This window comes from Zingiber officinale, chromosome 2B, assembly GCF_018446385.1.
Source record: "Zingiber officinale cultivar Zhangliang chromosome 2B, Zo_v1.1, whole genome shotgun sequence".
NCBI classification, from domain to species: Eukaryota; Viridiplantae; Streptophyta; class Magnoliopsida; order Zingiberales; family Zingiberaceae; genus Zingiber; species Zingiber officinale.
This window is the reverse complement of record NC_055989.1, coordinates 96,698,399-96,712,388: the sequence shown is the minus strand read 5'-3', so window position 1 is coordinate 96,712,388 and position 13,990 is coordinate 96,698,399. Positions and strand designations below refer to the sequence as shown.

Below are 13,990 nucleotides of genomic sequence, written 5' to 3'. Positions count from 1 at the left end.
GCATTTTTAAACCGTATAAAAAGGAATTTTTTAAATAATTTCAAAAAATATTTTAAAGACAGATTTTTCAAAAATATATGCTCTCTTAATTTAATTTGACATTCTCTTTAGTGTTTAATTATTACAAAAGGATAGGAAAATCCTAAATCCCAGCATCCGTGCATGATTTGATTTAATACGAGTCATCCTAAGATGATATAGTAACTACCATATAAGAAATTGTCATCCTGAGGTATAGAGTTTGAATTTTAATATAGTCACGATAAATATTTTTTTCATGTGCTATTTATTATTCCAAAAAATAGTAGTTATTTATTTCCTTTATATTAGTTATATGATAAATTAATGGAGGCATAAGGATGAATATAATATTTTTTTACCGCTATAATTTAATTTAATATACAAGCACGCAGAAAGATACTAATTATGCATATCATAAGCAAGTCAAATATATAAAACTAGAGCACCAGGTGCCTAATAGTCAAATAGTCAAACATAACTAGAAGGCAAATATAAGTAAAAAAAAAGTCGACCTATCAAGCATAGATAATAATAAGATCAAAGAAAATATCTCGAGATCTAGTTCGGATCCTCTAGATCAAATAACCTTGGATCATTCCTGGACCACAAAATCCATATAAAACGTGTATCACGTGCAAGGCACGTGCACACCCGAAACTCAACTCACGCGAAACGCAAGCAGAGGCAGCGTTTCTCGCGAGCCCTAGCCTCCATCCTCCCCAAGTCCGCTGAAACGAAGAACTGCAAAACAGGAGGAGCCCTAACCTCACGCCCAAACGACGAGAGGCAGCGAGCTCTAGCCTCAAGCCGGGGACGGAAGCCGGCGACGGAAAACCCTCACGTGAAACGAAAGCTGTGCCCTAGCCACAAGCCATCGTCCCCGCATCTGCGATCCGCCGGTGCCATCTTCCACTTCTTCCTTTCCTCTCGCCATCATCCGCCGGCGCCATATATCTTCCACTTCTTCCTTTCCTCTCGCCATCATCCGCCGGCTTAGTGACATTGTCAGTCTTCTTTTTCTTTAGCATTTGACAATGATCTCCATTAAAATGCATGCCATCGTTATGTGATTGATTATATTATTGTCAAATTACTTTGAGGGCCAGCCAACAATTCTTGCAATAGAGGCCTTTTTACAGAATAAAATCCATCTGTAACTTTCTACAAGTAACAACAGTCTTATAACTATGGATTTTACAAAGTTTTGACAGTTTGTGCGAAAGCTTATTTTCTATTTTACTGGCTTTGCTTGAATTCCTTCCTATTTAATTGTTTGAGTTCCAGATTTACAATTTTAGTTGAATGTTGCAGAAAATAGAAAATATGCGACTGTTTTTTTTTTTTGCCCTAAATAGAATTTATTAACAAGATCAAAGTAATTATTATGGAGGGTGAATCTACAAGTTGTCGTCGTTTGAATTTTGAAGGAAATGAGGATATGTGGGAAGTTGACTTTGATGATATTGATGAAGGTAATAAAAATCATATAGGAAATGTATTGAGCTTCAGTATATCAAATTTTCCTTTTTACCCATCTTGCTTTGTTTGTTTGCTTGTATAGGCTTGAACATTGAAATCGATTTGGATATACCACAAATGGGATTGGAATTTGAGACAGAAGAAGATGCATATCAATTTTATTTGGCATATGCTAAAAAGGTTGGATTTGGTGTAAGGAGAGGTAGAATCCACAAGGATGAATCGGGTAAATTACTTGATAGAGTCTTTTATTGTTGTGCCCAAGGTGAAAGAGGAAAAGACAAACGAGATCTTTATGTCAAAGCAAGTCGTGATGAAACAAGGTTTGGTTGTGAGGCTAAAATGAAGATTTGTAATTGGAAAAAAAGCAAGTTTACTGTGATACAGTTTGTTAAAGAGCATAATCATTATCTCTCAAGTTCAAACAAAACACACCTCTATAGAAGTCATAGGAATATATCTTCTTCTGCAGCGATATAGATTGAGATGACAAGTGATGTGAGAATCCCCCCAAAAGCATCTCATGATCTTATGGTGAGGCAAGTAGGTGGGAGGGATAATTTAGGATTTATTCCTCAAGATTATAAAAACTACTTGCGATCCAAAAGAACAATAAATATGAGAGTTGGAGATACAGGGGTGTATTGGAATATCTGTAGAAAATGCAATTCGACGATCCAAATTTTTTTTATGCTATCCAAGTTGATGAAGATGATTTGATTACTAATATTTTTTGGTCTGATACTAAGATGAGAGCTGATTATGCTAATTTTGGAGATGTTGTTTGCTTTGACACAACCTACAGAAAGAACAATGAAGGTCGACCAATTGTATTGTTTGTAGGTGTTAATCATCATAAACAATCCATACTTTTTGGTGTCGCTTTATTATATGATGAAACCAGTTTGACTTTTGAGTGGTTATTTGATACATTAACTAGAGCTATGGGTGAGAAAAAGCCAACTACTATTCTTACAGATTAAGATGCAGCAATGACAAAGGCGTTAGCTTCCAGATGGCCTGAAACACATCATCGTTTGTGCATTTGGCATATTTATCAAAATCCTGCCATACATTTGAATGGAATTTTTTCTATGTTTAGAGACTTTGCTAAAGATTTTACCTCATGTATATATGATTTTGATGAAGAGGAAGATTTTATTTCAGCATGGAACATGATGTTAGCCAAGTATGCACTTGAAGACAATGATTGGTTGAGGCGCATGTACAACATTAAGGAAAAATGGGCTTTAGTATATGGACGACAAATGTTTTGTGCAGATATGACTACAACCCAAAGAAGTGAGAGCATGAATACTATTGTGAAAAAATATGTCACTTATAAACATAAGTTTTTAGACTTTTTCAGTCACTTCCAAAGGCTTCTTGATGATCGTCGATATGAGGAATTAAAAGCTGATTTCAAATCAAATACAATTGTTCCCTATTTAATGTTTCCAATTGAGATTTTAAAGCATGCTAGTGAAATTTATACTCCTGAGGTATACAAGTGTTTTCAACAGGAGTGGTGCTTATCTCATAATTCTAATCTTGAAATTTGTGAGGATGTTGATACATTTGCAAAATATAAAGTTACTCCTCACAAAAAGAAAAACCATCATATAATTACATTTGATAAGAAGTGTGAAAAAATTGAGTGTAGCTGTAGAAAATTTAAATTTGCTGGGATTTTGTGTTCTCATATTCTGAAAATATTTACGTGGAAAAATATTATGAAGATCTCAAGTGATTATGTATTGAAAAGGTGGACAAGAAAAGCAAAAATTGGATATTTTGGAGTTAATGATTCAATGGCCAACAATGCTAGTTTGGATCCAAAAGTACTTCAAAACATGCGTTACAAAGAGTTATGTGGGTTGAATGTTCAATTGATTACCAAGGCAGCAGAAAGGGATGACACCTACATGTTTGTTAAAGATGCTATGTTGAGCTTGTGTAAGATAGTGGATGATAAATTACAAGTTAATGAATCAAATGTCCAACAATTAAATGTGAGCCAAGCATCCAGGGAATTTGATTATGGTGAAGGGAACTCTACTGGAGTGAAAGGGATTAAAATGAAGAAAAAAATGGTGTCAGGTAAGAGGTTGAAAGGTGGGTTAGAGAAGCTTTCAAGGAAAAGAAAAGCAGCGAGGAAAACAAACCAGCTTCAACAATTGTAATGGTTTCTATTCCATAACTTCGCAAATTTTGTTTATTTGGTATTATTTGTTGTAACTAAAATCATTCTATTTTTTTATAACACAGGGTGTAGATCAAAGTATTTCCACCGTGGCCAGTGTACAATGTAACGGGATCATTCATCAAGTTGGTATTTATTTTACTTATGTTAATCTAAGATAATTTATGTTATAACTATCTAAGATTGTATTTTATTTTTTTGTTTTAGCCTATAAATTCTATGCCAACAATTGGTAGCTCTGTTGTTTGTTTCAATATGACTGAGACTCAATTTCCACCATTAATGGTATCACAACTTTCTCAGGTATATATACATCTTAGTTATCACAAGTTTCTTTAAGTCTGATTGAAATTTATAATATCTGTCTGAATCTTGTTGTTTCAATCTGTATGAACTTTCTGAGCAAATTTGACCTACATTGTACTTTTGCTTTTCTCAACAGATTATACTTATTAATTGAACTTCTATCTCATAATTTTACAATTCGTTCTTTCAAAATTTGTCCAGGATTTTTTTTCTGGCAGTGCTTCAAATCCTTTTTCACACTGCAGACTGTCAATTTAAAATTTGTGATGTATAAGTTCTCATTTTTTTTTTTGTAGAATTGAATGACCTTGTTGCCGATGCTTTGGCCTTGTATAAAGTTAAATGCTGCAATTTATTCAACATTTTGTTCTCCTTGTGATGTTGTATGGACCTGCATTTCTATTGATAAGCACTGTTGTATGGACCTGCAATTTATTCAATTATTTCGGCTTCCTTTATCAGTGATTTGGTTATGTCATAATCACTTGTAATTCTTGTTGATGTGTGCAATTTACAGTTGTTTTGGCTTCCTTTATTGTTTCGGCTTCCTAATAGTTTACAATTGTTTATTGTTATAGGTGCAATTCCCATTTGTGCAATTTGCTGAACCACCTCGTGCGGACTCCTCCCCTTAGAAATTAACGATCTCGTATGTGTCGATGTCTATTTATATGTGCACCTGAAATACTAGTTAATCTATTGAAATGATTTCCTTTCTTGACAGGTTCCAAATACTTTAGGTTCCAACTAATCTATTGTTTAGTTGCTTTGTGAACAGGGAGTTTGGTTCATCAAGAAATTTGAGAAATAAATCTCTATTTGAACTGAGAACATCCAGCGCATCTGTATGAGACTGAGAAGGACCTACCTTGTTAATTAATATATCTTGTTGATGGAAATCTGTATGTGCTACAAAATAAGCTTGATTAAGGCCTTCTTGGGACTTATTTTGGCTATCTTCTGGGCACGACTGAGGTTTTAGCTCATCATCAAGACCCATCAATCGAGCAACAACACTGAGTGGTTTCTGCTAAGACTTTATGTCTGTTGACATCTCTTGAGCTATCAGCATCTTCACTGGTGTTCCAGACATCTTGCTTGAAAAATTCTGGTCATGAGGACTAGTTGAGGTCCTCATGCTTGTTACTATAGGTCCTCTTTTTGGCAATGGAGATGTTTTTACTATTTGTTTGAACACAAGGTCAATGTTACTTGATGTTAAAGATGCTATATTAGCTTGGCCTGAAGTTCAACACAGCTGATGTTAAAGATGTTAAAGATGCACATTATTGATTCTCTGTTATGCTATATAATTTGGACTAGCACAGAACTAATGGACTACTCGATATTTTGAATGAGTTTTGTTGTTGTGTGATTAGTTTTCATCCCTTCAGCCTCTTGCTCCAAGCCTTGTTCATTAATGACCAGCACAGAACTAATGGACTGCAAAAAAAACTGATGAGTTTCTGCATTGAAATGTTCATTGAGTCTGCAATACAAAGTCATCCTGTTGTGATTAGAAAGCAACCTCTAAGCAATTGTGTTGGTTTTCACCATGTCTATAATAGGAATAAAAACACATAGAAATCCTGAAAAACTAACTACCTTCTTTAATTCTATTGTGCAAAACCAACCAATGAAAATCTATCTCTGACTTTCTTTGGCTCAAAGTCCTCCATTTTCTATTGCTTGGGTCATTAGAATTTGTTCCAGTCAACTCATAGTTTATCAGTGGTTCAGTCTGCAAGCTCGCAACTATGCCACAGTGAACTTTATGCCTCCGTTTTCACAAATTAACATCCTCATGAATTTTGTGTCTTATTTGACTCGCCTAATTAATCAGATCCACCAGGCTTCAAAAGTGCTCGACTGATTTATCAATGAAAAACGCAAGCTTCAAAAGTGCTAAATTGATATATGACTAACACAATGGCCTTCACAGTCAAACTCTATCAATGAAAAAAATCATTTCTATTACAACAAATATGTATGTAATAGAAATTCAACTAAAACATCATCTTGAATATGTAATGATAAAAATGTGATATATGAAACTTCTAAGGACCTTTGTAATTTGTACAGAATTTTAATTCATAGATCAAATCATTATCAAAATGAACAATTCAGATGTATTATTCATTAAAAAACCAGAATCAAAATCAATCATAAATCTCATTGTGATCAATATAGCTTACAATAAGTAAATGAGGTAAAAAATAAATGATCATTCATAATGATAGTCAAAATTAAGATTTTACCACGATATATTCCTAGTCCTGCGAGGGAATAAAAAATAGTACAACAAGCAGAAAAATGAACTTAAAATCTATTAAGAAGAAACAACACATTGTTTACTAAATCAAGATGAATCACAAATACAACATTCGACCACAGAAGATTACAGTGCAAATCACAACAACACAAAACTATTCATATAAATATCAGTCAACTGGTTCTTACTGTTGGATCGAGACCGCGCTAGAGGGGGGGTGAATAGCGCTCGTGGCTATTTCGTTCGATTCGTAAAACTATCGGAGTAAAATATGCAGCGGAAAATGTAAATAAACACAAACACAGAGACACGGTCGTTTACTTCGTTCGGAGCCTAAGGCGACTCCTACTCGAAGGCCCGCGATCATTGATCGCTTCCGGTGGGCAACAACTATAAGCTCGATAAAAGATTACAAGTTGAAGTACAATGAACGACAGTAAATAATTATACCAACGACAAAGAAATGAAGATTCGGAGCTCCTGGTCGTCGAGCACAAGTAGCAGCACTTCGGAACGTCGTTTAGAGCAGCACGTAGCACTTGAATCACTTAAGACTTGATCTCCTGAAGTGCTGGTCGAAACCCCCTTATAAAGGGTGTTCAAGGCGCCTCCATGCTGCCGATTCTTCCGCACGGATCAAACTTGATCTGGTCGAACTTCATCTGCTTAAGGCGCCTCAAACCCTGCTCAAGGTGCCTTCCAAGGCGCCTTAAACCCCCTTCAAGGCGCCTCCATTGAAGCTTCGCATCCAGGTCATCTTTTGCACCCGAGGCGCCTCCAAGCTCCATGGAGGCGCCTCGGACACTGTTCATCCGAGGTTAACCTTTGCACTTTGGTCCCTGCAAGATACATTAATCCCAAATATACCCTGCAGTACAAAGTTAGCACATTACGCATAATAGAAGTGATATTGATAGTCTCCGGACTATCCGAGCCTGACTTCGGGTTTCCTACCGGAAACCCTAGGTCGACCCGACGCCTACTATTCCCTCTACGGGGAACGCGTCCTCACCTACTCCCCTCAGGAGAGATTACCTGATGCCAGTCCGGTCCTCCAGACCGACTGGACTTTTCGCCTAGGGTTACCACCCCCTAGGACCTAGGGTTACCGCCCCTAGGGTTTTTCTCCACCTAGGGTTACCGCCCCCTAGGACCTAAGGTTGCCACCCCTTAGGGTTTTCCTCCACCTAGGGTTACCGCCCCCTAGGACCTAAGGTTGCCGCCCCTTAGGGTTTTCCTCCACCTAGGGTTACCGCCCCCTAGGACGGATTTTCCTTCACCTAGGGTTACCACCCCCTAGGACCTAAGGTTGCCCCCCTTAGGATTTTCCTTCACCTAGGGTTACCACCCCCTAGGACCTAAGGTTGCCTCCCCTTAGGATTTTTCTTCACCTAGGGTTACCGCCCCCTAGGACCTAAGGTTACCCCCCCTTAGGATTTTCCCTTGCCTAACCGCAGTTAGGACTTTCCTGAAACCTTATTTAACTACGTTAGATAACAAGGAATCTTAACTTTGAATCCCTTTTCCATTATCAAAACTGAGGTTTGATCGTCGGATGCTTACTGCACCAACACTTACAAACAGTTAATTTGTCATATTACAACAACAACATTACTTAACACTAATTAACAAGACCGAACTAACAAAGTAATAAGGTAAACGACCAAAAGAGTCAGATTCACTATAACTAATATCCAAACCACTGATGGTACATTTGAATTTCCTAGATTATGCCCACGAGAAGAAATGGGTTCACTACCTAACCTTGACTCTATTTTTCCTAACCTTCCACGACATATTTCACTGTTGTCTTCATCAGAAAAAGTATCGGCTACCACCCACTTTTGCCAGCCATGCTGCCCACATTGATAATACCTCCTTCCGGGATTTTTGCTCGATCTAGAAACACATACCAATGTTTTTCGTCCGCAGTCCCTGCATGGTACATGTTCAAATTTTGTATTGTCGATGGAGTTGTAACTTGATGATGCCATGAAATACCAACCTATTAAGCAAACAAGAATTACTTAAGTTCAAATATTTTTTAATGTTCATAGATTGTATGCTAAATAAATTAAAAAATAAATAAATAAGCTCAAAGTTATAATTCAAAGTTGTAAACAATGAGTTACTTGATGTTGAGTACAGATTGGAATTTGATGTTGAATTTGAATTCAGTGCTGCACTCTGAATACATATTATTTCCAATCATCAGAGTTACTTGATGTGGATGTTCTTATAACTTCAACATCAACATTAAAGAAATAAGCTTATTTATAACTTCAAATTCCAATATGTTCTTATAACTTCAACATCAACATCAAAGAAATAAGCTTATTTATAACATTCAAAGTTCAAATATGTTATTATGCCTAAGCAATTAACAGTTAAACTCAAATCAACAGTTAAACTCAAATCAACAGTATAACTTTAAAGTATTAGAATCTGTTATTCTGTTATAAGATTGGAACAAAGTTGAACAGATTGGAACATATTTCAACTGTTGCACACAAATCAACAGTTAAGGTCACACAGAAACGACGGCAGAACTTGGGATTGGAACAGAGTTGAACAGATTGGAACAGATTTCAACTGTTGCAGACAAATCAACAGTTAAAGTCACACAGAAACGACGACAGAACTTGGGCCGTCGCCGGTCGTGGGGCTGGAAGATGGATACTAGTGTTTCTTCTAGTGGTATATCAGGTTACTAATCAGCTGCAAAACATTTTTCAAGCAAAGCCAGTAAAATAGAAAACAAGCTTTCGCACAAACTGTCAGAACTTTGTAAAATCCATAGTTATAAGACTGCTGTTACTTGTAGAAAGTTACAGATGGATTTTATTCTGTAAAAAGGCCTCTATTGCAAGAATTGTTGGCTGGCCCTCAAAGCAATTTGACAATAATATAATCAATGACATAACGATGGCATGCATTTTAATGGAGATCATTGTCAGATGCTAAAGAAAAAGAAGACTGACAAAGTCACTAAGCCGGCGGATGATAGCGAGAGGAAAGGAAGAAGTGGAAGATGGCGCCGGCGGATGATGGCGAGAGGAAAGGAAGAAGTGTAAGATGGCGTCGGCGGATCGCAGATGCGAGGACGATGGCTTGCGGCTAGGGCACAACTTTCGTTTCGTGTGAGGGTTTTCCGTCCCCGGCTTGAGGCTAGAGCTCGCTGCCTCTCGTCGTTTGGGCGTGAGGTTAGGGCTCCTCCTGTTTTGCAGCTCTTCGTTTTGGCGGACTTGGGGAGGATGGAGGCTAGGGCTCGCGAGAAACGCTGCCTCTGCTTGCGTATCGCGTGAGTTGAGTTTCGGACGTGCACGTACCTTGCACGTGATACACGTTTTATATGGGTTTTGTGGTCCAGGGATGGTCCATGGCTATTTGGTCCAGAGGATCCAAACTGTGCTGGCTGATGCGCCAAGCCTGGAGAAAGTCAAACATATCTCGGTGCTCCTGTCACATCTCAAGTTGTGTTTGTTGTAACTCTCACTGACCTTGCGCAAGTGAATCAAGGCATCTATCGATCAAATCTAAACATTCATGAATACTCCGAGAGCATCCTTGAGTACGAGCATCTGGCTCGGAAGATGATGCATGAGTATTGATCCTGTCCGAATCGCTGAATCAACGAACGCTGGGCACGTGGCGCTCTCCTGGTTGCTGACGCAGATCTCTGACCGGTCGTACGACGCTCCGGCGAACCTGCAAAGAAGTAGGGCCGGGAGGGGGTTCCCGGCGACGACCCTCCGACGCTCAAGTCAGGCAAGCAGACAACAAAGAAGTGGCTCCAAAAATCGTAGCACGCATACCTCCGGTGAAGGGTGAGGCCCTTTATATAGGGCTGGAAAGGGACTCACGCACACAGATCGAGGCGAACACGTGTCCTCAACCCATACCTCAATATGGGCTTGTCAGAAAAGCTTACCTGACCCCTTACTGCTACAGTCCGAGCACGTCTTTGATGGGACAGCGGACCCCTGTCATAAGATCCTGTGTATGGCCTGCTCCTCGAACATGCCCGCTGTCAGAGGATGTTTCCTTGTCCTGTTCTCTTCTTACTACATACTGAGTGTCCGGTCGGTCGGCAGTCCCCTTGTGTCCGGCCGATCATACGTGCTGGTCCACTTAGGATATTCCCGGTAGTGTGCTCTGTGGAGACTAATCGCAGTATTACTACCTTATGCCTTCGGCCGAGTTGGCCACCCGCTCGGCCGTACGATCCTGTTCAACGAGCGTCGGAACCCTGACTCCTCGCCGGTGCCTTTGACTCCGATGGGATCCCGTTTGGCCGACCGGTCTCCTCTTCTCCGGTCGGCCGTTCGGCCCTTTGACTTTCACGTGACGTTGACTTCCCTCAGAGGGGGGGTCCCTGTTCTTATCACCGGATCAAGTATGATTTGGTGAAGGTAGCGCTAGATATGGAGTAAGATGGAAATCTTCACCAGAAGGTATTTCAACACTTACTAGCTAGGGCTCCTAAGGTTCTTTGGGCTCCTGGGTACGTGCACCTCTTTTGAGTCGTTCCTTGAACACTAAGGTCAGACCATGAATTCTTATCCCGGCCAAGGATAACAACACCATCAGCAGTAGTGTTTATGTTATATGATGAAAGAATGGAGGTGATGATATGACAATAGGCCATATGGACTATTCTGGATGAACTGTATCCAGAATAATGAATAAGGATTTTGAAGATCCAAAGACCTATATCAATGCTAAGATGATTCTTAAGAGCATACATAAGAAAAAGATAATAATGACTGGTGACAGCTTGGTCCCGGGTGGCTAGCTAGAGGAAGAATGCATCCTACAATGGCTTTGTAGAAGGCATTATCATGTGGACTTAGGTTTACTGAATTTATGGTTTTAGGTCTAGGACCCTCAAAGAAGTTAGTGTACATAAGGTCCAAGGTTAAGTGAGTGTAGTGTTCAAGTAAGGTTTCTGGCTAGATCGAGAAGGCATAGAATTGATCATTCGTGGTCCTGGCATAAGGTAATTAACATCTAAGAATGTCAAGAGTGAAAAAGAAGTCACGACATGCAATCCTAATATATTGTAGTTGAATTCATCTATTTGGATAAGATTATAATAAAATTCAGCACAAAGTTCACAGTTAACATAATGCACGAACTAGATAGTAAGCTCATCTTTCAACATTTATTTGTGATCACTTTTATGCATGCTCCAATCGATTGAAATTGCAGGAACTATTGCAAGCTTATGGTCAAAAGTTTAATCGCTTGGACTAATCCTCTGGTCAACTAAACCCTATCCAGCCAACTAAAGCTCAAAAAATATATTCTATTTTCGAATAGAGAGCTTACAATCTATTTTAAATTTTAAATCAATTGAATATACTTGAAAAATCTCAACTTTATTTGAGATGTGATTGAGCTTCATTACTACAATTATTACCTAAAATACATTGTTCCTAGGTCGAATTACACTCCTTACAAATTGTTACATTATGGCTTGATGATCTTAGATAGGGTAAACTTATTGTTTTAGCCTTTAAAGTCATTTACATGTTAATTAAGCCCTTGAGTTCATTTTACTAAGCCTTCCCTTCCAAACTTGCCTTACCCCATGCGATCTATGTTTCCTTTAATTAAGTTTATCTCATTTTCGCATTTCAAACTCGATCATCAAACTAGAGTCTACTCACTATATCTATATGTTCCTTTCACTGTTACATTATTAATTCATACAAACTGTATGACTATATCTGTTATCTGCCACGTGTTTATTCTCAACCTATTATATAAATACAAGCATATCAACAATAGTTAAATCTAAATAAATAGATATATAATTTATAAGGATAAAAGAAAGGAAGTGATCATGGCATGTCTGGCTTTCATTCCCCTCCACTAATATTAGTATACACATGCTACCACCTCAAAACAACTATCTCCATAATTTCCTCTTCGCCTCTCGATCGACGGGCGGCAATGCAAGAAGAGTCAACGACTGATTTTCCTTTCAATTTGCATGGATATCTCCTCGCCATTTATTGTCTGATAATTAAGTGAATTATAAAGTACAGTTATAGTCTTATCCTTTTTTTAATTCCTTCTCCATCTCGAATTGCATGCCTTAGTTAGCCTCGCTTCTCCTCCTCTCCTCCGATACGCGCGACGTGCCCCCTTCTCCGCCTTTAATTAGTTATATATATGTATTTATATGCGTATATGTATATCATCGATCGATCGATCCAATTGCCGAACCTATCCCGCAAACACCGCTCGATTTAATAGGGGTGGTCCGGCGCCGGAAATGGACCCGTCGGAGCTGAAGCGCGTCTTCCAGATGTTCGACCGGGACGGGGACGGCAGCATCACGAAGGAGGAGCTGCAGGAGTCGCTCAAGAACCTGGGCATCCAGACCGCGGAGGAGGAGCTGGCAGCGATGATCGAGAAGATCGACGCGAATGGCGACGGGCGCGTGGACGTGGAGGAGTTCGGGGAGCTGTACCGGTCGGTGATGATGGACGAGAGCGGGGACGAGGACCCGGAGGAGGACATGCGGGAGGCGTTCGACGTCTTCGACCAGAACGGCGACGGGTTCATCACGGTGGAGGAGCTGCGGTCGGTGCTCAGCTCCCTCGGCCTCAAGCAGGGGCGGACCGTCGAGGACTGCAAGAAGATGATCAGCAAGGTGGACGTCGACGGCGACGGCAAGGTCAACTTCAAGGAGTTTAAGCAGATGATGAAGGGCGGCGGATTTGCGGCTCTCAGTAATTAATTAATCAATTAATTAACATTAGTTTTCATTATATACATATATTACTAATAATCTACATCATCATCATTTTGTCCTTAAACTTTCTTTCTTGTTAATTAATGATATTTTCTTGGAAGAGAAACAGTACTAAAGAACCATCAATTTTCTTTCAAAAAATTAAGCTCTTCAATCACATAATATATATGCCTAGCTAGGTTTAGGTTTTGTATCTATCCTGCTACGATGAATAAAATAAGACCCTCAACGCGAGAGGTGGAAGTCAGATAAGTCAGTGGATGTGACGATCAAAGTCCCGAGATATGTGACAATCAAAGTTTCAAAGGGGTTAACTTAAGCGACCCAACCTCAAAATAGTCCGTAGAGGAGGATCATGAGGACTAGCCTAATTCCTCGAGGAGAGAGAGTAAAGGCACAATTCCTGGAGTCCCGATCGAACACTTAAAAAGTCACTCGGATAGCCAATCAGACGTCCCCAAGCATGTTCCTCTGAAAAACTCCGAGCAGACATTTCCCCCGTCAGGTTCCGAGTAGACGTTTTCCCCCATCAGGTTCTAAGCGAACACTTCCATCGATTAACCCATGTGATGCGGATATGTCTTCGGATTCAAAAGGGATTTGGAGAAAAGGAAGGGGCATTTTGGTCCTTCCTTATGTTAAGGGTTTTAGTGCATATGAGGTTGTTCATAGGCCAAGAGGGGGGTTTTTTTTGGAGGCTGGGTCTGTCGTCGCCAGGGAAAGAAGAAGACGGGCTTCTTCTTGGTCCTTCACCGCTGCCGCCGGAAAGATCCGCCGGTGACGACCGCCTTTGGGGCCATCTCCTCCCTTCTCCTTCGACCCCGGTGCCTCCTACCACTACCACCAATGCCTCACGCCGCCACCGCCGCCTCCAGTGGCTGCGGATGCCGTTGCCGATGCCCCTCGACAGGCCGCGACTCCTCCTACAGCGGCCGCCGATGCA

General features: G+C 39.8%; 1 protein-coding gene across 1 annotated transcript; it reads left to right on the top strand.

The window, feature by feature from the left end:
* The first annotated feature begins 12,392 nt into the window (after positions 1 to 12,392).
* LOC122049314 (calmodulin-like protein 3) lies at positions 12,393 to 13,046 on the top strand. Its single transcript, XM_042610714.1, has one exon. The coding sequence runs from the start codon at positions 12,472 to 12,474 to the stop codon at positions 13,030 to 13,032; it is 561 nt and encodes a 186-aa protein (XP_042466648.1). The 5' UTR covers positions 12,393 to 12,471; the 3' UTR covers positions 13,033 to 13,046.
* Positions 13,047 to 13,990: the final 944 nt, after the last annotated feature.

Excerpts from the sequence above, each read along its gene's own strand:
- LOC122049314 (XM_042610714.1), top strand. The coding sequence starts at position 12,472 with ATGCGTATATGTATATCATCGATCGATCGATCCAATTGCCGAACCTAT.